A 25,491-nucleotide genomic window follows, 5' to 3' on the forward strand; every position below is an offset into this window, starting at 1 on the left:
TGTGCCAGGGATTGAATTGGCCCTCAGAAGCTGTAGAGTGGGGGCGGTGCAAGCCACCACTCCTCTGTCCCCGCATGGGTGCTAGGGCCTGTCGGGTGAACGTCCGCACGGGGGTAGCTAGACGTATTAGAAGGAAATAGAGCAAAGTGAGCACTCAGTTAAATATGAACAAACAGCCCCCCTCTCCCTGCATAGACTCCCAGCAGCAGCATTGCCCAGACTTGATTGCAATTGACCCTCCATTGGCTGAGAAAATCTTTCTTGACGCAAGCTGGAGGTGCTCCCACTTCACACATTGCCACGGAGTCAGGTGAGGTGACAACGTCCTGGGATTGGTTCTCTTCTCTACAACGAAGTGGGTAATTAGTCAGAAGCAGCAGCTGTCAGAGCTCCCTGTTCCAGATGGATTCCTTGAGATTCCTGCTGCTTCTAATGCACAGCAGAATTGCTGCCGCTGCCACCGTCCAAGGTAACAGCCTCCTTGAGCTTTCTGTGGCTAGGGAAAGTGCTCCTTCTTCCAAGGGTGGTTTGCCACAACTTGATTTCTAAACTAACCTCGGCTTGCTCACATCTCTTTAAACAAGCTGCAAGATACAAACAAACCCATGACTTCTGGGGCAGTGCATGGCTCTCCTGGCATTCATGAGGTTTATTTCCGTCTGGCCACTGACATAAGATTGTGTTGAGACCTCCCCTGCCTTGAGGCACAGGCAGAAAGCATTGGGCTAGGTAGGATGGCAGAGAGCTCAGCCCTGCCCCCGTTACTGGAAAAACATGTCGAACTTAAGAAAAGACACTCTTCTGTACTTGTACCTTGTGTATTGACTATCCCAGAAACCCCCAAGTTACCCCCAAAGTGACAGAGAGATTAGAGGGCAAAGGCCTTCTCTGTCCAGTTTGTTCATGTGGTCTATTTGGCAGCAGTGAGGCTGGTGGCTAAGGGAGCTGATTCTGTGTGTGTGTGCGTGTGTGTTTTTCACTGGGCAATAGGGGAGAGAATGATATTAAAAAAAACAGGATTGTAAAAAAGATTGTTAAAAAAAACAAACCATTGACAGGTCCTTGGGGCTGGGGGAGAGGCCTGGAACAACCTAATTCATTAATTAGACTGCAAGCTAACAGTGTTCCTTTAATTGTGTTGGGTTTAGGGACCATATGTCGGCTCCAGACGATAACAGACACGCACTCTGCCCTGAGGAATGTGCAATTCAAGTATAGTCATAACTCAAGAGACGGGATTAGGGTGGGGGAAGGGCTAGTGAGGTATATAGCTGTGTGTGGTTATGGGACTGCTTTGAATTGCTATGGCTGCACTGAGAGTGCTTGTTTGTGGCTAGTAATTCTATAGCTGTATTAAATGCACCTCACAGTTGGAGCTTTAAAGGAGGCAATGCGCCTGGTATTAAAATTCTGCCCTTCCAAGTGTGAGGCCCCCAGGGGGAGGTGGAAGCTGTGTGCTTGCAGTTAAGTCAAGGATCCCTGACCCATTCCAGCTGCACATTCAGCATTGCAGCTCCAGCGAGGAGCAGAGTGCACTTCCCTGCAACTTGCATCATGCACGGATCACAGACATAAGTCCATAGCGCATTGCCAGGTTTCTCAGCCAGGGCCGGCTTCTAGTGCTCGAGAAGCTCTCTGCTTGTATCCTGTCCTGCTGCTACACAGGTTCACTGACGGGGGGGTCTCTGCCCCTCAGCAAATCTGAGTGAGACAGGCCAGAAATTTGTCCTAAGTAGCCAGGGCAGCCACCAAGGGCAGCATCTTTCCAGATGATGTCATGGTGTCCTCTCACACTGAGGATACCCCTCTGGGGCAGGGGTCCCCACTTATTAGGAAGAGACAGGTAATAGTAGTGAGGGATTCAGTTATTAGAAATATAGAGAGTTGGGTTTGTGATGACCAGGAGAACCGCATGGTGAATTTCCTGCTGGATGCGAAGCTTGCGGATTCTTGAGACATCTAGATAGACTTAAGTGCAGTGCTGGGGAGGAGCCAGTGGTCACGACATATAGGTACCAGTGACATAGGGAAAGGTAGGATAAAGGTCCTGGAGGCCAAATTTAGGCTGCTAGGAAAAGATTGAAGTCCAGGACTTCCCTAGTGGTATTCTCTGAAACATAGGTGCCGACTCCATGGGCTGGAGCACCCACTGGGAAAAATTGGTGGGTGCGGAGCACCCACCGGCAGCTTCCCAACCCTTCCCCCTTCGCCCCAGCTCACCTCCACCTCCTCCCCTAAGTGTCCTCCTTCTCCCCCCTCCCACCCAGCGCTTGTGCCGTGAAACAGCTGTTTCGCACGGCAAGCCTGGGAGGGAGGCGGGAGGAGGAGGAACGTAGCGCGCTTGGGGAAGAGGCGGGTCCAGGGTGGGGATTTGGAGAGGGATCCAATGGGGCAGGAAGGGGGCAGAGTCGGGGCGGGGCTGGGGCCGGGGGGCATGAGCACCCACAGGCGCCAGCTTTTGTTCTGTGCTCTGAAATACTTCCAGTTCCATTCACAGGGCCAGTTAGACAGGCAGCACTGCAAGATCTCAATGTGTGGATGAGACGATGGTGTTTAGAGGAGGGGTTTAGGTTTATTAGGAACTGGGAAACCTTTAGGGAAAGGAGGAGCGCCAAACGACAGGCCTTAACCTGCTGGGTGATGGATGTGCTGCCAACAGAGTAACATGTCTCAATCAGTCCTGCTCCAGCCTGTCAGCTATCCTGGAAATACTGTACACCAGAACTTTGGGGACTCTGCTGCTGCTGGGACGTTGGAATCTCATAAGAATGGCCATAGTGGGTCTGACCAATGGTCCATCTACCTAAATATCCTGTCTTCCGACAGTGGCCAGTGCCAGATGCTTCAGAGAGAGTGAACAGAACAGGGCAATTTATCAAGTGATCCATCCCCTGGTGTCCACTCCCAGCATCTGGCAGTCAGTCACTTAGGGACACCCACAGCATGGGGCTGTGTCCCTGACCATCTTGGATAATAGATATTGGTGGACATATCCTTCATGAACTTCTCTCATTCTTTTTAGAACCCAGTTATACTTTTGGCCTTCACAACATCCCCCTGGCAACAAGTTTCCCAGGTTGACTGTGCACTATGTGAAGAAGAACTTCCTTTTGCTTGTTTTAAACCTGCTGCCTATTAATTTCACTGGGCTAGGGTTACCATATTTCAACAATCAAAAAAGAGGACAGAAGGAGCCCTGCCCCTGCCCCTTCCACTCCCTCCCACTTCCCGCCCCCTCAGAAACCGCAACCCTCCCCCCCACTCCTTGTCCCCTGACTGCCCCCTCCTGGGACCCCTGCCCCTAACTGCCCCCCAGGACTCCACCCCCTACCTAAGCCTCCCTGCTCCTTGTCCCGACTGCCCCCTCCTAAGACCCCCCCACCTGTACTCTGACTGCCCAAAACCTTACACCCCCAACCCCCAGACAGCCCCCCCCCCGAACTCCTGACCCATCCAACCCTCCCCCCTGCTCCCTGTCTCTTGACTACCCCCTCCAGAACCTCCCTGCCGCTTCTCTGACCCCCTGGCCCCCTTACCGTGCTGCAGAGCAGCGCGCTCGGCAGCGGGGGAGGGGAGCAGGGTCGGAGCTCCAGACTGCCGGAGGCCGAGGCGAACGGCCGGCCAGCGATCTGCGAATACAGAGAGGGGGAGGGAGGGAGAGAGAGGAGGGAAGTGGTCTCAAGTTGCAGGGGAGAGAAGGGGGAAGTGGAGGAAGGGCTCTGGCTGCCGGAGCCCCGTGCGAGTGGCACGATCTGGCCGGCTGCCCTGTAAGCCGCGCACGCTCTGCATGGGGGGGAAATCCGGACATTTACAAATTCCCCCCGGACGCTATTTTTAACTCAAAAAGCCGGACATGTCCGGCAGAATCCGGACGAATGGTAACCCTACACTGGGTGATCACTGGGTCATATCCTACGTTATGTAATGTGAAGGGATAAATAACACTTCTCCACACCATTCATGATTTTATAGACCCCATCATATCATATCCGTCTTCTCTTTTCCAAGTTGGACAGTCCCAGTCTTTTTAATCTCCTCATATGGAAGCTGTTACGTACCCCTTATGATATTTGTTGCCTTTCTCTGTATCTTTTCCAATTCTAATATATCTTTTTTGAGATGGGGCGACCAGAACTTCATGCAGTATTCAAGATGAGAGCATACCACTGATTTATATAGTGGCATTATGATATTTTCTGTCTTATTTTCTATCCCTTTCCTAATGGTTCCTCACTTTCTGTTAGCTTTATTGACTGCCGTTGCCTAACGAGCAGATGTTTTCAGAGAACTATCCATGATGACTCTAAGATCTTTCTTGAGTGGTAACGGCTCATTTAGACCCCATCATTTTGTATGTATAACTGGGATTATGTTTTCCATTGTGCATTACTACTTTGCATTTATCAACATTGAATTTAATCTGCTATTTTCTTGCCCAGTCACCCACTTTTGTGAGATCTCTTCGTAAATCTTGACAGTCTGCTTTGGATTTAACAATTTCAAGTAATTTTGTATCATCTGCAAACTTTGCCACCTCACTGTTTACCCCTTTTCCCAGATCATTTATGAACATGTTGAACAGCACTGGTCCTAGTACAGATCACTGTGGGACACTGCTATTTACCTCTCTCTGCTATGAAAACTGACCATTTATTCCTACTGTTTGGTTCCGCTTTGTTTGTAACCAGTTATGATCCATGAGAGAACCTTCCCTCTTATCCCATGACTCCTTACTTTGCCTAAGAGCCTTTGGTGGGGGATTTCATCAAAGGCTTTCTGAAAGTCAAAATACACAATATCCACTGGATCACCCTTATCCCCATTTGCTGATCAGTTCAAAGAATTCTAATAGATTGGTGAGGCATGATTTCCCTTTACAAAAGTCATGTTCACTCTTCACCAACAAATCAGGTTCATCTATATGTCTGTTCTTTACGATAATTTCAACCAATCTACCTGGTACTGAAGTTAGGTGTCCTGGCCTATAATTACCAGGATTGCTTCTGGAGCCTTTTTTAAAATTCAGCCTTAACTAGCTATTCTCCAGTTTCCAGAGGCTGATTTAAGTGATAGGTTACATACCACAGTTAGTAGTTCTGCAATTTTATATCTGAGATCCTTCAGAACCCTTGGGTGAATATATCTGGTCCTGGTGACTTATTACTGTTTATCAATTTGTACCCAAATCTCTTCTATTGACCCCTCAATCTACGACAGTTCCTCAGATTTGTCACCTAAAAAGGACGGCTCAGGTGTGGGACTGTCCCCCAGACTCTCTGCAGGGAAGACCGATGCAAATAATTCATTTAGCTTCATCCACAATGGCCTAGTCTTCCCTGAGTGCTCCTTTTTCCAGTGGCTCCACTGATTCATCTCAGATTTTGACTATACTGTATTTGATTGTATGCTTTCTTTCACATATAGTGCCATTCCCTCACCAGCATGACTTACTCTGTCATTCCTATATATTTTGTACCCTGGTATTACTGTGTCTCATTGATTATCAGCATTCCACCAAAGTTTCTGTGATACCTATTATATCAATATCCTTATTTAATGCTAGGCTCTCAAGTGCACCCATCATAGTATTTAAAATTCTTGTATCTGTAGACAAGCACTTATAAAATTTGTCAGTCTTAAGTTGTCTGCCTTTATGTGATGTAGCAATGGGACTTTTTTTGTGTTTGACTTTTTCTCTTCAGTTCCTACCTGTACTTTATCAACTTCTATCCTCTCTTTACTAGTATATAGAGAATCCCCTTTAATAAATTCTCCCCTAAAGGCTGTCTCTCTCCGAACCATGTGCTTCTCCACACTCGCTGGCTTTCCCCCAGCCCTTAATTTAAAAACATCTCTATGTTCATTTTTACATGCCACCAGTCTGGTTCTGTTTTGGTTTAGGTGGAGCCCATCCTTTCTGTATAGAGGCAGGGGTCAGTCAAGAGCTCACCTGTAGCTGATGGAGCCCAGAACTCACTTGCCATCTGCAATATGACTTCGACCAGAGCTAGTTCCTTTCCAGATACTATTCTGAGAGTGTCCACTAGGAATGGTGTTTGTGTGCATGCACAGAGTAGACAAGGGCTCAGTCACTGCAGGAGCTCAGGGAGTCAAGGAAATGGTTCCCCACAGAGAGAAGATCAAGTCAGAACTAAACTCTTCCCCTGAAATGCTACTCAGCAGACAGCCAGGCCGGGCTAACATTTTGTAAATGGAGGGCAGGGGCTCCGCTTCACTGCTACAACCAAGAGGAACAAAAACCAGAAGGGAGCCCATAGAAAGGGGATTGCTGGCTCTATGGCCTGCTCCTCCATTCTCCCACTCCACTAAACTGCAGCTGCTTCTTTGTGGATTCCACTGGGGGGTAGGGTCCTGGCAGCAGGAGGTGGGTGTGGCTGTGGGATCAAAAAACATTGTGGGGCAAAGAGCTTCAGCTCAGAGAGTGCTGGCTTCCCCAGAACCCCCATGTGCAGAGAACACAGTAAAGAATTGCAGAAGGAGTCACTTTCTTCCAGCACTGAACAAGGAACTTGATTAGCATAAGGACAACAGTCATCTCCCTGCAGTTGCCTGGCATCTGTCTGTTCCTGCTTCAGCATGCAGCTACTGCCTGAAAACTTCCTTACCCTTGTCTTGCTGCAGATTTGAAAGAAACAGTTCACTCATCCTCGCAGAATCCAGGACAGCCTCTCCAGGGGAAGGAACCAGCAGAAACCCTGCCAGTTCGAGCCCTGTGCAGGAATAGCCAGCCTGAGAGTGTCTATACCAGCATGTTTAGAGATCTCCCACTGTTGCACTGCCAGGGTGGCCGAGTCACCTGCACAGAGCAGTGGTGACTAACAGCACCTGAGCTCCGTCTGCAGGAGGTTCCTCCAAAACGCTGGAGTTCACCAGGTCTGCACTGCCCAAGAAGAAAGGGCTAAGGCACTGCACGGGAGGCTGCAATTAAGAAAACCCAAAATCCTCTCTGGGTCTTCCACTTACAGAGGCCTTGTTCCACCAACACAGCCCCAGTCAGCAAAGCCTCTGCCACATTCCCCTTCTGCAAACCCCAAGCAACAACAGGGAGATGAACACAGGGCAGCTTTTCTGTCCTGGGGAACAACCCCCATCTCTTCCTCTTCCAGATTGCTCAGTTCAGGGAGGCTCCTTGCTTTGACTCTGACCCTAGCCTTGCTTTAACCCCAGCTGAAATTTAGCTGCCCAGAATCCACGTACTGCTCTCTGGTTTGGCAAGGGGTTCTACTAGGCTATGTGCTGGGGGCTGCTTTTGGAAAGTCACACTGATAATAATTCTGTTTATCATTTGCCTGACTGTAGTACGGGGTTTTATGGTGGAAGTAGAAGCCCCCAACCGACTCATGATGCAGCACTGCTGAGTTTATTGAAGGCACAAAGCATGTTTAACTTTCTGGTAGGGATTACCTAGGTCAGGGATTGTCCACCCACTGCAGTTACATTGTGTTGTTAGCTCTAACTGACCCTCAGTCTCTGCAGCTGTGCGCACTGAGTGCTTAGTTTGAATTGCACTGCCCAGCAGTGTGTGTTTGTTTGGACCATGCTGTATTATCCTGTCTGTCTATGGTACTTACCTGGCCCCCATCAGTGCAGTATCTGAACACCTAACGCTCTGTACTGTATTTACCCCCGGGACACAAGGCACTGCTATTATCCCCTTGTGACAGATGGGAACTGAGGCTTGGAGAGATTACATGACTTACCCCAGGTCACACAGTAAGTCTGTGGCAGAGGAGGGAATTGCAGCCAGGTCTCCCAACTCCCAGGCCAGTGCCCTCCCCACTGAGCCTCTACTGCAGGCTTGATAGTTATGTCAGTAAACTTCCCGTATGACTGACGCTGGTTTTGGAATAAGAAGTAGAAGTATAGCTGTATAATGATCTCTGACCCCATGGCTTCCCAGCTGCCACAGCTACTTCAGGTGTTCGATTGCACTGCACTGTGGTGTTTATTCTGTCTTTGGCAGGTCACTTTTGGCATATCACAGACCTCCATTTGGACCCAGAATACAGAGTGGCAACCAACCCTCTTCATGTGTGTCCGTCTGCTGGCTCCAAGCCAGTGTCCAATGCAGGCACATGGGGAAATTACATGTGTGATTCTCCTTGGAGTCTCATAAATTCCTCCATTTATGCCATGAAGGCGATCCTGCCTGATCCGGACTTCATCCTTTGGACTGGGTAAGGAGTACATCCAGGCATAGCAGTGAAAGATAGGGCATGATCACACGATAAGCCCCATGAATGTTGTGATTAGATGTCACATGCAGAAACCCTTTCAATTCTACTCACAGTGCACATGAGCACCTTAGTGTAACAGCTGCTACTCTGCAATTCGCAAATGTGTGGCTGCAGAGAGAGCCCCACTCAGTTACAGTGGAACACAGTAGGGACTTCCCGGGTCATCAGATCCAGTCTCCTTCTATCATCATATCATCCTGTTCATAAACTTATAAAGCTCCATCTTCAAATCAGTCAGGTTTCTTGCCCCCAATGCTCTTATTGGGAGGCTGGTCCAGAGCCTCATTCCTCTAATGTTTAGAAACCTTCTTCCAATTTCCAGCCTAAATTTATTCATAGAATCATAGAATATCAGGGTTGGAAGGGACCTCAGAAGGTATCTAGTCCAACCCCCTGCTCAAAGCAGGACCAACCCCAACTAAATCATCCCAGCCAGGGCTTTGTCAAGCCTGACCTTAAAAACCTCTAAGGAAGGAGATTCCACCACCTCCCTAGGTAACCGATTCCAGTGCTTCACCACCCTCCTAGTGAAAAAGTTTTTCCTAATATCCAACCTAAACCTCCCACATTGCAACTTGAGACCATTGCTCCTGGTTCTGTCATCTGCGACCACTGAGAACAGTCTAGATCCATCCTCTTTGGAACCCCCTTTCAGGTAGTTGAAAGCAGCTATCAAATCCCCCCTCATTCTTCTCTTCTGCAGACTAAACAATCCCAGTTCCCTCAGCCTCTCCTCATAAGTCATGTGCTCCAGCCCCCTAAGCATTTTTGTTGCCCTCCGCTGGACTCTTTCCAATTTTTCCACATCCTTCTTGTAGTGTGGGGCCCAAAACTGGACACAGTACTCCAGATGAGGCCTCACCAATGCCAAATAAAGGAATGATCACGTCCTTCAATCTGCTGGCAATGCCCCTTGTAGCGGGGTGGTCACACCTTTTGAGAGGGAAGGACCTATCTGCCTGGGAGCTGAGCAGGGACCTGAGGTAGGGCAGTGCTGGGGGAAAAGCAAGAGGGGCTGGGGAGCTCCAGCCTGACAACCCCCCAGGCTGCAGGGCCTTGTGTGGGGCCTAAACCAGGTACTGGGGGTGCAAAGGGGTAGCCCGGGGCTAGGCAGTGGCAGCAGGTCCTACCCCCCTTGCCAATGATGAGTGGCCATTACAGGCTGCAGTCTGCCCCAGGGACCGGGGGCTAAATGATGACTGGCAGTAGGCACTGAGACAAGGTGGGATTAGGGGGTTGGAGGTTCCCTGGGGAGGGGAGATCCTGAGAGTGAGGGGTTACTGCAAGGGGGCAGCACCCCAGATAAAGGGGCACCGGGGCCTGGGAGGGACACGGGGGCCAGCGAACGGCGATGACAGCAGCCTGCCGAGGGCGCTCTGGAGCTGGAAAGCGAGCCAATTCCCAGACAGCCAGCAGGAGGCGCCGCAGGGGTGAGTCCCGCATTGCTACAAGTGGTGGAGAATGTGGGCACAGGCGGTCCGCCCCTGATACAAGGGGAAGACAAGGACTGGGACTGTTGCCTGGAGAAACTGAGGAAGGGGACAATGGAACCCGTGTATACTGGGGCTTACTTTGCAAAGGCCCCAGGTGTTAACCCTGGTTGGGGACAGGCATCAGTGCCCTGGCAGAAGGGGGCTGGTGACCCACAGAGACTGTGGGAGGTGCAGTGGGCCCTCCATGGACAGTTGGGCCGGCTGGTAGAAGAGCAGTGGGCCCTGGTAAAACTCCTCCGATAGGAGTTTCGGAGGAAACAGGGAGAGTGGCGTGGGAAGCCAAGCGCCAGGGCCAGGAGGCCTGTGGTGGAGCGCTGGGCTTGCTATGCCTGCGGTCTGCGAGGACATTTGAGGGTGGACTGTCCCTACTGGGATGGGGGCCGAGAGCCTCACCCAGAACAGGGGAAGGTACAAGTCCCTACAAGAGTCCGCCGGGTGAGGGAACCCAGGTGACTGAGGACATGTTGGGCCTGTGGCCGACAACGGCACATGCAGTGGGCATGCCCAGGCCCAAGGTGGAGGGTCCAGGTCAGCCCCAGCGAGGGGGCGGGACCCCAGAAGGACCCCAAAGGGTCCAAGACAGCCAAGAGGGAGGGAGCCTGCTGGGGCTGACACATACTGGGCCACATTAGGAGGCACTGCCCCCTCGAGGGAATTGAGAGGCGGCTGAAGGAGGTGCCTGGGGTCCCGGAAGGGGCGAAATTGGATCAGGTGGAGGCGGCCAGATGGAGGGATGACCGGCCATTGGGTCACCCGTGAGAGATGGCGGAGACAGCAACCGGGATGCAGGGAACCCAGAGAGAGGTCAGGACCCAGACTGTCACCGGGCAGGTCTCACACCAAGGGACGGAGACAGAGTGGGCCCAGAAAGAGGCTGGGACCCAAGTGGTCCACAATCAGGCCACCAAATGGACCCAGAACCTGAGGGTGGAGAGTCAGGGGGAGGCTGACCTGAGGGCGTGGTTGGAAGCTGCGGAGCAAGCCTGCTGCAAGGCGGAGGCCAATGCTCGGGAGATGGCCCGAAACTGGGAGGCATCCGAAAGGAAGCGGTCAGCCCTGGAGGGGCGGCCCTGGAGGGCCAATTTCAGGGATTCCAGGCCATGAGTCCCCCCATCCCCAGGGGTGGGGATTTTGAGGAGGGGTGTGTGTAGCGGGGTGGTCAGTGCAGGGCCTTGTGTGGGGCCTAAACCAGGTACTGGGGGTGCAAAGGGGTAGCCCGGGGCTAGGCAGTGGCAGCAGGTCCTACCCCCCTTGCCAATGATGAGTGGCCATTACAGGCTGCAGTCTGCCCCAGGGACCGGGGGCTAAATGATGACTGGCAGTAGGCACTGAGACAAGGTGGGATTAGGGGGTTGGAGGTTCCCTGGGGAGGGGAGATCCTGAGAGTGAGAGGTTACTGCAAGGGGGCAGCACCCCAGATAAAGGGACACTGGGGTCCGGGAGGGACACGGGGGCCAGCGAGCGGTGACAACACCAGCTTGCCGAGGGCGCTTCGGAGCTGGAAATGAGCCAATTCCCAGACAGCCAGCAGGAGGCACCGCAGGGGTGAGTCCCGCATCGCTACACCCCTACTTATACAGCCCAAATTGCCATTAGCCTTCTTGGCAACAAGGGCACACTGTTGACTCATATCCAGCTTCTCGTCCACTGTAACCCCTAGATCCTTTTCTGCAGAACTGCTGCCTAGCCACTTGGTCCCTAGTCTGTAGCAGTGCATGGGATTCTTCCTTCCTAAGTACAGGACTCTGCACTTGTCCTTGTTGAACCTCATCAGATTTTCTTTTGGCCCAATCCTCTAATTTGTCTAGGTCCCTCTGTATCCTATCCCTACCCTCCAGCGTATCTACCACGCCTCCTAGTTTAGTGTTATCCGCAAACTTGCTGAGAGTGCAGTCCACCCCATCCTCCAGATCATTAATGAAGCTATTGAACAAAACCGGTCCCTGTACCAACCCTTGGGGCACTCTGCTTAATACTGGCTGCCAACTAGACATGGAGCCATTGATCACTACCCGTTGAGCCCGATGACCTAGCCAGCTTTCTATCCACCTTATAGTCCATTCATCCAGCCCATACTTCTTTAACTTGCTGGCAAGAATCCTGTGGGAGACCGTATCAAAAGCTTTGCTAAAGTCTACTCCACTGCTTTCCCCTCATCCACAGAGCCAATTTCATGGCCAATTTATAACCATTTGTTGTTGTACCAACATTGTCTTCTAGCTCAAATAGCTCTTGGACCAGATCCTCAAAGGCATTTAAACACCTAACTTGCAGTGGGTGTTAGCCACCTAAATACCTTTTAGGATCTGGGCCCTTCTCCCTCCCTGGCATTTACCCCTGATGGGTTTATAGAGAGCAGTTAGATCCCTTTCAGCCTTCATTTTGCTAGGTTAAACAAGCCAAGCTCTTCTAGTCTCTTGTTGTAACACAGGCTCTCCATTTGCCTGATTGTCCTAGTAGCCCTTCTCTGCTCCTGTTCCAGGTTCTTAAACCCATACTTCTTTCTAGAGAGTGGATAACTAGAGCTGCACAGAGAATCCCAGATGTCTTGCACAGTGGCATCATGAGTCAACCCCATTTAAATCATGACACTGGCTTTAAAATCATGAGATGTAAAAGATGATAAAGTCGGGGGGGGGGAGGGAGTTATATGCAATCTGTCATTGAAGGGTCCATAGCCATGAAAGCTAGAAATTTCTGTGTTAAAGAACTGAAAATGGAGATTCTCACATAATCACAGGACTCCAGGAGCTGGGGCTTTAAGAAAAAGACACTGCTTATCTGTTTATTTCTCCTAATTATTTGTAGAATGGCCATTCCTGCCGCATGCCTCAGTAGTCCAGAGCTCCCAGCAGTGTTGGTAGAAGGTACAGGCTGGGCTGGGACAATGGTTAGGGAAGAGTGAATCTCAGAACTGTATTTGGAGGCTATTCAGATTCCAGGGTCCTGCTACAGTATCCACTTGGGATTTGGACATGCTTGTAACGTGAGACCTGTGTTGAGTTGGGGAGCAAGGGCAGCAGCATCACAAGACAGAGGAGATATGTGGCTTTGCTCCCAAGTTGCTGCAGCAGCTGCATGCATAATATAGGGGAGACAAAGATAAAGAAGCAGAAGTTGCTGTCCTCACTCATGAAGAAGCTGCTAAATATGGCCAGCCATTCCAAGTTCTCCCTTGTGTATCATTCAGGGCATTTCAACTACCTAGGAGTTGCTTTCATCCGTTGGACACTTCTTCTCAGGCAAGAGTGCTCCTTTGCAGGTTTCTCTGGTTCGAGATAACTAATTCTGGAGCCTTCAGTAGGTATTTAAACAATAGCCTTTATTATAGAAGTGAAACCATAAACACTTGAGCTGTGTTGGTCAGGTAGAGTCACAGTGGGGCAGCCTGGCTAGTAGATATGTCCTGGCCAGATAACTGGTAACGTATACAGTATATGTATTAACAATTGACCAATACAGAGCACAAAGGAGTTATTGTTAGGTAAACAGATTAACAACTCAGGAACCTGTTGCTGGCGGAATGAGACTAGTACCCCACACAAATCATAACCAGACCATGCACCTCGGGCCAGGAGTCCCTTCTGCACACATACAAATCCACAGCGGTCACACAGTGGGCACCATGATTGACAGCCCCTAGGCTGCACTCACTCTCCTGGCCTGATGCTGTTAGCACAGCCATTGAAGCACAAAGTTGTGCATTGTTAAAGGCACCAGAAGAAGGGGTTTGCAAACAGCTTTGTGCCCCTTGGTATGACACTAAAGAAGAGTCTGGAAGGTTTGGTTCAAAAAGGGGCTGTTTGACATATGAGGAATGTTAAGTCTGCTCTGTGGGTTCTGCCGGAGGTCCTTCTTGGAGCACCCAGAGAGAGCAGGGTTGGGAACCCTTGATTAAAGAGGTGGGAGTTTGTATCTCTAACAAATGGGCTTTTCTCCAGCTGTTCAGTCAGGCAGGTGAGTTACAAACAAACAGAAACAAAGAGCTTTATTTCCCCTCAGTTAATCAGGGTTCACTCTCTTGGTATGTGTAACTCATAACCTCATGGCATCTTCCAGAAACAACACAGTACAGCCAGACCCAGATTTCTAATGTAAAAAGAAAAAGCTGAACAAAGTGGAACAGATTCTTGCCCTGAACAGTTCCCCAAATGTTCACCTGAAATCACACCCCACATGCTAGGCATAAGTTACCTACATGCTGCCTCTTCTTTTATGTGTGCAGGCGCTTCCCGGGGACAAGGTGGGTGAGGAAATATCTTTTATACCCACCCTCCTTGTCTCTCTAATATCCTGGGACTGACACGGTTAATACTGCATACAGACTCTTCCCTTTCAGACTGCTAGCTGCATGTGATGTTTGTGCTGTTTTCCAGTGATGATACCCCTCATGTCCCCAACGAGAAACTTGGAGAAGAAGCAGTGCTGGAAATAATTGCCAATTTGACTGCTCTGATAAAACAGGTGTTTCCAGGTACGATTTACCTGAGCTGACAAACCAAGAAGGTGGCAGTGCAGAGAATATCTGACTCAGCATCCCCCTGGCAGGAAAGATCAGCTCAGCCAGCTAGAGATGGCGGATCTAGAGAAGGGGCAGCCATTTAAGGGGTCAAGGAATCTAGTACATGGGGGATATGAGAGCATATTTGTCCTGCTTCCTATGGTTTATAAACTCTATGCATGGGACCTTATGGTCTCTGATTTAGCTTCACGCTTGAATGGGCAACACACTGCAAGGGGGAAGTTTGGAAAAGCAACAGCCTTTGAATAATTAATAGTGGAAAAAAATCATTGGAAACCTCCTCTCCTGCTTGAACATCTCAGCAATGGGGAGAAGGAATTATCCCAACACTAGGGCCGGACCCACCAGATCAGTGGAGAGATGCTGGCCTAGCACTGGAATGCCCCAGCAAAGTACATCAGGCCCCTAATTGAACTGGGTCTATGGTAAACCAAATGTGGGTTTACCATAGACCCATAGCCACAGCTGCCCACTGCCCATTTGAGAAACCTAGTGCAAAAGGCCCACTCTTGAATGAGCGTTGTCCCTCCAATGCTCCTGCAGGGGTCAGATACGGACAGCGTGGAGTCAGTCAGCATTTCCCGCAACTGACTGCACTGTTTGCAAAAGGTGCCAGGCTAGGGCTTTGGAAATTAACAGCTTCCATTTGCCCGCAGATGCCCACCCTGAACAGCTCCTCGCCAGGGGCTCACCCTAACCCCCCCCCCGAATGCCCACCCTGAACAGCTCCTCGCCAGGGGCTCACCCTACAGCCCCCGCCCCTGTGTGCTCACCCTAAGCACTCCCTGTCCCTTTGTGCTCACTCTGTTACTCACTATAAATGGCTCCCCAGGTGCTGACTTTAAGCAGTTCTCCAAGTGCTCCCCCTAAACAGCTCCTCCCCAAAGACTGACCTGCACAATTCCTCCCTAGACTCTACTTAAAGCCCTCAAAGTAGCCCTTCATTGGGACATGTTGGCCCTCTGCCCCCGGGGGGGGGGGAAGGGTTTCTCTCCCTAGGTTTGCTACAGGTATTTTGGTGGAGCTGCAGCAGTTCAGAAGACCACAATTTTCCCCAATGTAGCTGTCTCCAGGCATGAGAGGGGAATTCACTCCAAACCCTATCCAGTCCTGGCCTCAGGCTGCTCATAAGAGGCCTATTAGCATTTTTGTTTCCCAGCCACTGGGTTGAGACCACCATGCTGGTCATTCAGCCATTCCTGCCCTGCGAAGGGGTGACCTAGCATTGATGGGCCCCATAGCCTCTTGCCCTGCCCCTAAGTCATTCTGTCCTCTCCCTTAACTCTCTTGCACTCCAGCACCAAAACAGGCCACATGTTCCTTCACGTTTTCTCTTGATTTTCTCCAGACACTAAAGTCTATCCTGCGATGGGCAATCATGACTTCCATCCCAAGAACCAGTTCCCAGCCAAGACACACAGGATCTACAGTGCAACAGCTGAACTGTGGCGCTCATGGCTCAGCAACGCCTCCATCCCAACATTCAAAGCAGGCATGCCTACAATTCCGGATGGCTTGCTCCTGCTGTCTGCACTGCTGGGGGAAGAGGGCGGAGGAATCCCCAGTGACATGCTGCCCATGCAGTGCTGCCTTCTACAGATAGGGCAGTTTGGGGCATATCTGCAGTTAGAGGAAGGGCCCTAGCAATAGGCTGCCAACCTGGCACCACTCGCCAGCTCTGAATTCACTTACACATGAGAAAAGGAAAGATGGTTCCTTGTGCCTCAATCTCTCCTGCTTTCTCACAGTTGCACTAGAAGGGTGGCCCAGGAGTGTCCCTTATAGTGCAGAAGATATAGGACTGGGCTGTAGTGAATATGAGGGTCTGAGGCTGTTGGACTCAGACAGAGCCTGTGGTTCTCTCTGGCTCTCCAGCTCTTGGACTCACTTGCGCAGATTGTGCAGATCACCACTCAGGGCCTCCCTTATCCTGGGCTGACATAAGCAGCCATGGGTGGAAGTGCTGGTTACACTAGAGTCATAGGCTGCCCTGAAATAACTTTACTCCAGATGAGCTTGTCCTCCTTGAACAGGAACAAAGGATGTATTTACAAACAGACATACTGGAGAGCAGTGGGCTGGACCACTTTGAGCTTCTTTACAAAATGTTTCCCATCATTGCATGACCAGCACTTCAGCTGCATGGCTGGAAGCAGCTTTGGAGCACTGATGCAGGCAGGGCTCTAGGAAGCCTCTGGTCTTCTAACCACCATAAGCTCAGATCAGGTCCACAGCACATGGTGTTCAATGTGCTGGCAGCCACTGGCACCTTGCCCAGTCTAGGGCCCCCATCACAGCTACCACCGTGGAGCTAAACCTGAGGTAGAAATAGGAGGGAAATTTGGGGCACAAAAGCCAGCAAGTGGTGTACCGTCAGATCCTTATCCTGCTGGTTGTGTTTTGCAGGCGCTTTCTACAGCGAGAAGCTGCTTGGTCCCAATACCAAAGGACAAATGATTGTCCTCAACACCAATCTGTACTATGATAGCAATAATCAGACAGCTGGCTTGGAGGACCCTGGTGGGCAGTTCCAGTGGCTGGAAGATGTGTTGACCAATGCGTCAAAAGCAGAAGAAATGGTAAAACTGTTTTTCTTGACTTCTCCCACCCTGGAATGTCCTTCCTGTAAGCCCCTTCTGCTGCTGAGCTCCTCCTCAGTCTATAAACCCTGGAGAGCCTCTCCTCTGCTTGGAAGCATGCACTTAGTCTGTACTCAGCCCGGCTCTTTTCTGTTGTAGGTCTACATTGTGGGGCACATTCCACCTGGTTTCTTTGAGAAGAAGCGGAGCAAACCCTGGTTTCGGAAGCACTTTAACAAACGATACACAGAGATCGTGCAGCAGCACCATGGAGTGATAGCTGCCCAGTTCTTTGGGCACCATCACACTGACAGCTTTCGGATGGTTTACAGCAATGGAGGTACCGTTCCTTGGCTTGTTATGCGCCGTTCACCCACAGCCCTGCCCACTCTAGGAGAACATCCCATTACTGAACGTGGTTCTCAGTGATCGTTCCCCAAATGCTATTGAAATTAGTCCAAATGCTAAGAAAGACTTGTTCTGCATCACACTTTCTGAAACTGCCTGGAAGGCGGTTTGGTCCAGTCTATTCTAGCACATAGACTCTTTTCAGTACCAAATCAGGGGACCCTTTGCTGAAAACCTTTTCACCATGATGTAGCAAGACCCATAAACATGCCTATGTTACAGTTTGGCGAGTCCTCCTGCCTCCCAGCACTGTGCAGTAGGACATCCCAGAGTGCACTGCCCCACCTGAAGCTGGCGACTGTCCTCCAGGCACTCTGTCCCCACCTGCTGAGACACTGTGGGATAGCAGCACAGATCTTTCCAGCCTGTGTAACTCACTGGTCAGTGTCTGTCATGGAGCTCTCTGGTGTGCCACAGACAGGGCACTCTCCTGGGGGTCTGAGGTTATTAGATTTTGTGGGGTCCCTGTAAAAGTCTTTTTCCTAATTTAAAACAAAATTATCACAATAATGGCATCGAGGCTATTAACGGTATACTAAACTTGCCTTTTAATTAACATGAAGCCATTCTGTGGTTACATTTCAGTCTTAAAACATGTAGAATATAGTTAAATTAATTCAAAATAGTCTACTTCTTACCTTAGAACAGCTGTTATATTAGTTTCTTTCTGGGAGGGAGTTTGGGTGCAGGAGGGGGCTCAAGGCTGAGGTAGAGTCAGGGTGCAGGAGAGGTGCAGGCTCTGGGAGGGAGTTTGCTGCAGGAGGGGAGTCTGACCTGGGGCAGGGGGTTGGGGGACAGGAGGGGATGCGGGGTCTGGGAGGGAGTTTGGGAGCAGGAGGGGAGTCTGACCTTGGGCAGGGGGTTGGGGTGCAGAAGGGGTGTGAGGTGCAGGTTCTGTCTGGGAGGTGCTTGCCACAGGCGTCTCCCAGCCAGTGGCGCAGCAGGGCTCAGGCAGGCTGCCTGCTGTGGCCCCATGCCACTCCCGGAAGCAGCTGGCTAGTGGCACGTCTCTGCGTGTCCCTTGGGGAGTGGGGGGCAGCGGGTCTCCGTGCGCTGCCTGCGCCCGCAAGCACCACCCCTGCAGCTCCCATTGGTCAGGGATGGTGCTGGGGCAGCACGAGGAGCCTCCTCCCCCGCCTTGCCAGGGGCTGCACACATGTGCCAGCAGTCGGCCACTTCCGCGAGCGACGTGGGGCTATGGCAGGCAGCCTGTCTGAGCCCTGCTGCGCCGCTGGACTTTTAGCAGTCCAGAGATCGCAATGGACTGGCAGAGGCTCCAGGATCAACCAGTCAATTGCAATCGACAGATTGGTGACCACTGAATTGTATATAATTATGGATTTATTTTTGTGGGGGCCCCTTAGCCCAAGGCCCTGGGTTGCAGCCCCTAAAGCCCCTGCGTTAATCTAGCCCTAGTCACAGAGGATGTTAATCTGTTGCAGTCCCTAGCTGCAGAGCCTGATTCTTTAGCTCAGGCTGTAGGGTTGTGCTTTTAGCTGAGGAGGGCCCCAGTTCAATCCTGGTGTCAGCCCAGATGTTGGCTGTTGCTCATGCACTGTAGATGTCATTAGGTAGCATTCACAAACACCACTGACACATGGTTGAGGTAAGTGGCTCAGGCAGCAGCGTCACAGACTAGTTACCAATACAAGCACAGAGGTTGTAGCTGGACTGGGTCTGCCACATGCCAGGCTAGCCTCTCACTCATACACGCTTTGTTTTGCCCTTCCATTCAGGTTCCCCAATCAACACCATGTTCTTAGCCCCAGGAGTGACGCCCTGGAAAACATCGCTACCCGGAGTGCACAACGGTGCCAACAACCCTGGGATCCGGGTCTTTGACTATGACCGAGGCACCCTGCAAGTGAAGGTGGGAGACACCCCCACACTGCATGGTCTGTCCCCTTGGGGCATGACTGCAACAGCCCAGGGGCTGCTCACTCAACACCTCCAAGTTGCGTTATCAAATCAGAGCCAGCGCTAATCTAAGGCCAAAGGGAGAGAGGCAGGGTCAAAATATTCCAGTGTCACAGTGCACATGAAGGTTTGAGTTCAGTAGGACAATGGCAGTAAGTTCCAGGGACCTTGGGAGGGTGATGTGGGCCTTAGCCAGCTGCTGGGATCAGAGCCTCCCGGGCAGTGCAGGATTGCTCCTCCCAGTTTATTCTGCAGGCCTTTACCCAGTCTGGTTTTAAATATCCCAAACAATGGGTCTTCCAACACTTCCATTTGGGGAATAAAATCACAGCTGACTAGAGCTCACATGCAAGCCTCTAGCTCCCATAGAGAATATGGTTTAGGTCTGATCTACACTGTGAACGGGACCTCTAGTAAAGGAGAGATCACAGGAGCCCAGAGAGTGAATGCTGGGAGACAGAGCAGCAGGGGTTTTAACCAGATTGTTTAAAGCTCTGCTTTCGCTTTTTGTTAACACCGGGTAACTTTGCTGAGCAATGAACAGTTTTGGCAAAAGGCAGCCTTAGTAAAGATTCTGCCCCCCTCTCCTCCAGGAAGGGCTCATGCTTACAGTAACCCTGCGCCTTCCCCCACGTCCCCCTGCAAAGTGCCACAAGCCTGATATTTCTGTGGCTAAAAACAAACACCACAAGCGCCCTGTTGGCCCTTCTCCATCCAGCATAAGGATGCAAAGTGGGGCACAAATCCAGTTTTAGTCAAACTCTTTTAAAGTTGGCCCCTGCAGGATACTCAGGTTTGAGATACCTTTAACCTGGGCCCCATTAACAGCCCTTTGTACATGGCCTGTTACTTGACAGGATAAAGCCCCCAGCATGATGGCCGGGCCCCCAAGCAGAGCCAACCTCCAGCCAGAACTGCCTTGCTGGAATTGGCCAGAGCCTGCCAGATACCTACTCACTGCTAGGCAGCTGGTGTCTCTTCTAAGCTGGGTTTGGAGTGGTCGGAAGTGCCCCACACCAGCACCAGTGATGGGGAAACTGCTGAAGCCCAACCCCATCACAGCCCTGGCTGAATTGGTCATTACCAGTGTTGTTTCTGTGCTCATTTGCCCTAACACTCCTCTTGGTCTCCTCTTTCTTGCTGTAGGATGTAGTGACTTACTATTTAAACCTAACCCATGCTAACCTGGTGGCCCCAAGATGGGAGAAAGAGTATCGGCTGACTGAAGCCTTCCAGATGCCTGATGGGTCAGCACGCTCCATGCACATGGTGCTGGAGAAGATATCAAAGGACAAGCACTACTTACAGCAGTACTATCAGTTTAACTCAGTCAAGTATGACCTCACAGAGTGTGACGAGAGCTGCCAGACTGATCATGTGTGTGCTATCAGGGAAGTTGATTTTCTAAAATATGACGAATGCATTAAAGCCAGGAGCTTCACAGCTGTATCCACTCTTCCAGCAAAACCCCTTTTATTTCTCTGCTCCCTGCTGGGTCTCCTCAGCTTTCAGGGGCACCTCTGGTGACTCTGACTAGGTGGAGCCCTGTGCAAACAGAGAATGCAGCACATAAATCAACATCAGCAAATGCCTCAGTGGGTAGAACTTACTCTGGAAGAGGATGAAATCTGTTGTCATTGCAGGGGTTTTATGACATGATTTTGACCCCTTCTAATAAAGATTGTTGGGTTTGGAAGGGATGGTGTCCTGCCTGGTGCTTTCTAACTAGGAAGGTGGATGAGGAAATTGCTGTTCACCCCACCATGACATGAGCGGGGACCTCACGAGTTCCATAATCTTTAATTTGACCTGCTAACAAGTGTGAAACTACACCCTGCCTTGTCACTAGGATTGTAGCCCAAGTGCAGTAACTTGAGTTAAGAACATGCCTTTTTTCCTAGTGACAAGGAGACCACAGAGGCTGACTGAGTGGCATGGGTGGGTAACAATGTGGGGCAGCAGGATAGGTTGCGATGCATAAGCCAAGACAGCTGGGTGCGGTTCCTTATTCTGTACTCATTTACCATGTGAACTTGACCAAGTCTCTTAGGCCAAGATTTTCCAATGTCAATGCCTAACCTTAGGTTTCAAAATAAATGGTCAATTTTTAAGTGGTGGGCACTCAGTGTTACCCCAGGAACAGATCTAAGGGTCCCAGAGTAGCCCTTCTGTGGCTTACCTCTCATGGATTGGTAACTGGTTAAAAGATAGGGAACAAAGGGTAGGAATACATAGTCAGTTTTCAGAATGAAGAGAGGTAAATAGTGGTGTTCCCTAGGGGTCTGTACTGGGACTAGTCCTATTCAACATATTTATAAACGATCTGGAAAACGGGGTAAACAGTGAGGTGGCAAAATTTACAGATGGTACAAAAATACTTAAGATAGTTATGTCCCAGGCAGACTGCGAAGAGCTACAAAAAGATCTCTCAAACTGGATGATTGGGTAACAAAATGGCAGATGACATTCAATGTTGATAAATGCAAAGTAATGCACATTAGAAAACATAATCCCAACTATACATATCAAATGATGGGGTCTAAATTAGCTGTTACCACTCAAGAAAGAGATCTTGGAGTTATTGTGATAGTTCTCTGAAAACATCCACTCAATGTGCAGCAGCAGTCAAAAAAGTGAACAGAATGTCTGGAATCATTACGCAAGGGATCATAGAATCATAGAATATCAGGGTTGGAAGGGACCTCAAGAGGTCATCTAGTCCAACCCCCTCCTCAAAGCAGGACCAATTCCCAACTAAATCATCCCAGCCAGGACTTTGTCAAGCCTGACCTTAAAAACCTCTAATCTTAGCATTAGCATAGCTATCCTCCAATCATCTTTACACCCTCTCTGATGGGGCCATACTTATAGACCAATCATAACTGCTAAAGCTGTCTCTCAATCAAAGATGTTACACAACACTTGGGCTACCATATGTTCGGATTTCCCCGGACATGTCCGGCTTTTCAGTCTATAAATAGCCGTCCGGGGGAGATTTTTAAAAATCTAAAAATGTCCGGGATTTCCCCCCGGTCAGCTATTTATAGATAGAAAAGTGGTGGCCAAGCGCCGCTGGGCACCCAAAGCCCCTTCCAGGCTCCCCCCATTCCCTGCAGCCTTACCATGCTGTCCGGCCCGCAGCTGTCTTCCCCCTCCTCCCCTCCCCTGAACGCTCCGCCCCCTGCTCCTCCCCCTCCCCTGCTTCCCGCAAATCAGATCTTCGCGGGAAGTCTGAAAAGAAGCAGGGGCAAGCGGGAGGCAGCAGCAGGTAAGCTGGGGCGGGGGGGGGCGCGAGGAGGAGAGCTCCGGGGAGGCGCGGCCTTGGCCAAGCGGCTCCCTCCGGCCTGGGCTGAGCAGCGCCCGGCTGCCCCAGCGGCTCCGGCCGCCCCAGCGGCTCTGGCCCAGCTCGGGCCCCAGCACGCCAAGCCCGGACCCGGCCCGGCTTTGGCCCCAGCACCCCCGGCCCGGACCTGCCGACTGCAATTCCAGCCGACTGCAACTCATCACACCAGGGTCTCACCGAGAGCCTTCAGGCCCAGATGCCTTGCAGAACCCCCGAGAGCAAAGGGAAACTGTGAGTGTGGGCGGGAGGAAGATTACTGCGTGGAGAGACACTGGAGCACAGGTGTCAGCTATCCGCCAAACCTTAGTGGACCCCAAATTCATCAACCCAGAGGCCCAAGTGACGGTGCAACCCTTTATGGCCAACTCTTTTAACTTGTCTACAGCCAAGTCGCCTGTCCAGTACCAGGGCTGGTCAGGAATATGGACTTTTGCAGTCTATGACGATTATCCCATGCCCATGTTGCTGGGGGCAGACTTGGCCAACCATGTAAGGCTACAAAAAGGATGGGGATGGTCACCTGCAGCCAGGCTAAACAGGCCTCCACACCTAACTCCGTTTCTGAGCCTCTTACAGGGACCAAGCCAGAGGTGGTGGAACCAAACCCCAGACCAGAGTCTATGACAGCGGTTGTAGATCCAGTTCCTGAGACCCAGGCAGAACCAGCCCAAGGATAGGAACTGGCGGAGCAGTCGGCATCACAGCCCGTGCTTGCAACCGCACCAGAGTCAGGGAAGCCAGCACCAAAGGGCGCCGCAGAGCCTGCACCTGCAGCAGCAGCTACACCGGTGCAAGAAGCTCAACCGAAGCCTGAAATACCACCTAGTGCACCAGCGGAGAGCGGTTCACAGTCGATGGAGACACCCCCATCACCAGCATCGCTTCCAGTGGGACCAAGCCCAAGTCCACAATCCAGTGAGGAACTAATGTCTCCAACATCAAGGGAGCAGTTCCAGGCAGAGCAGGAAGCAGATGAGAGCCTCAGGGGAGCTTGGACAGCAGCACAGAATGACCCACCACCTCTCAGCTCTTCTAATAGGTCCAGGTTTGTTGTAGGAGGAGGACTCGTATACAAGGAAACCCTTTCTGGTGGGCACCAGGAGGACTGGCATCCTCAGAGACACTTGGAACTACCAACTAAGTACTGGGAAAAGCTCCTGAGCTTAGCCCATGATCACGCCAGTGGCCATGCTGGGGTGAATAGGAACAAAGAACGTTTGGGAAAATCATTCCCCTGGGAGGGAATGGGCAAGGACGTTTCTACCTATGTCCGGTCTTGTGAGGTGTGCCAGAGGGTGGGAAAGCCCCAAGACCAGGTCAAGGCCCCTCTCCAGCTACTCCCCGTAATTGAGGTTCCATTTCAGCGTGTAGCTGTGGATATTCTGGGTCCTTTCCCTAAGAAGACACCCAGAGGAAAGCTGTACATACTGACCTTTGTGGATTTTGCCACTCGATAGCCGGAAGCAGTAGCTCTAAGCAACACCAGGGCTAAAAGCATGAGCCAGGCATTGGCAGACATTTTTGCCAGGGTAGGTTGGCCCTCCGACATCCTTATGGATTCGGGAACTAACTTCCTGGCAGGGACCATGAAACGTCTTTGGAAAGCTCATGGGTTGAACCATTTGCTTGCCACCCCTTACCACCATCAAACAAATGCCCTAGTGAAGTTTTAATGGGAATTTGGGGGCCATGATATGTAAATTTGTGAATGAGCACTTCAAAGATTGGGACCTAGTGTTGCAGCAGTTGCTCTTTGCCTACAGGGCTGTACCACATCCCAGTTTGGGGTTTTCACCCTTTGAACTCATTTATGGCCACGAAGTTAAGGGGCCATTACAGTTGGTGAAGCAGCAATGGGAGGAGGTTAAATTTTGGACTTTGTAAGCAACCTGCAAAACACCCTCAAAGATTCTCTAGCTCTTGCTTGAGAAAATCTACAAGATGCTCAACAAGAGCAAAAGTCCTGGTATGATAAACATGCAGAGAGCGTCCTTCAGAGTAGGTGACCAAGTCATGGTCCTGAAAGTGCTCCAGGCCAATAAGATGGAAGCGTTCTGGGAGGGGCTATTTATGGTCTGAGAGCGCCTGTGAGCTGTTAGTTATCTCATAGCGTTCCCAGACCCTACCCTAAAACCTAAAGTATACCATTGTAATTCTCTAAAGCCCTTTTATTCCTGAGAAATCAAGGTTCTCCAGTTTATAGCCCACAAGAGAGACGACGCTAAGTGGCCTGAATGAGGGTACCCCACAGGACGGAATTCCTAAGTGCGCCTTCCTGGGCTCTGAAAGGGGTTCTACACTTGGGTGGTGGCAGCATCTACCAATCCAAGGTCAGAGAAAAGCTTGGGAGTTTAATACAAGCCTGGAGTGGCCAGTATTAATTTTTAGAATCCTTGTGGGCCCCCACCTTCTGCACTTGAAGTGCCATAGTGGGGAATCAGCCTTGACAACTGTACTGGAGGGTCAGTCCATCTGCTGCCTCACAGCATCCCCCACACTGTAGAGAGATTTCAGAGTAGCAGCCGTGTTAGTCTGTATCCGCAAAAAGAACAGGAGTACTTGTGGCACCTTAGAGACTAACAAATTTATTAGAGCATAAGCTTTCGTAGACTACAGCCCACTTCTTCGGATGCAGAGAGAATGTCAGTTACAGGCTACACAACTAGGCTGTGCCCCCTGCCCTGAACTCTGCTCCCAAATAGATACACTTAACTCTCCATACAGCTCCACCACCCACTCATTGCCAGAATAGCCCCTACCAGCCCACGAGTGGGGGAATGGCAGTAACTGACTGGGCACTATGGTAGGGTCTGGGGGATGTCATAGAATATCAGGGTTGGAAGAGACTTCAGGAGGTCATCTAGTCCAACCCCCTGCTCAAAGCAGGACAAATCCCCAACTAAATCATCCCAGCCTTGTCAAGCCTGACCTTAAAAAAAAAGTCCTTCCTCTGTACCCTGATCCAAACGGC

General features: G+C 50.9%; 1 protein-coding gene across 2 annotated transcripts; it reads left to right on the forward strand.

The window, feature by feature from the left end:
- The first annotated feature begins 297 nt into the window (after positions 1–297).
- On the forward strand, positions 298–20,873 carry SMPDL3B (sphingomyelin phosphodiesterase acid like 3B). Of its 2 annotated transcripts, XM_054012140.1 has the most exons (8): positions 298–469; positions 7,985–8,198; positions 14,128–14,225; positions 15,622–15,765; positions 16,680–16,852; positions 17,012–17,192; positions 18,997–19,130; positions 20,324–20,873. In XM_054012140.1, the coding sequence occupies exons 1-8, from the start codon at positions 403–405 to the stop codon at positions 20,702–20,704; spliced, it is 1,392 nt and encodes a 463-aa protein (XP_053868115.1). In that variant the 5' UTR covers positions 298–402; the 3' UTR covers positions 20,705–20,873. The 2 variants fall into 2 exon arrangements, with proteins under 2 accessions (XP_053868115.1, XP_053868116.1); XM_054012141.1 differs by lacking the exon at positions 7,985–8,198 and having other exon boundaries at positions 391–469.
- The last annotated feature ends 4,618 nt before the right edge of the window (positions 20,874–25,491 follow it).

The sequence above is a fragment of the Malaclemys terrapin genome, chromosome 22, assembly GCF_027887155.1.
Source record: "Malaclemys terrapin pileata isolate rMalTer1 chromosome 22, rMalTer1.hap1, whole genome shotgun sequence".
Lineage (NCBI taxonomy): Eukaryota > Metazoa > Chordata > Testudines > Emydidae > Malaclemys > Malaclemys terrapin.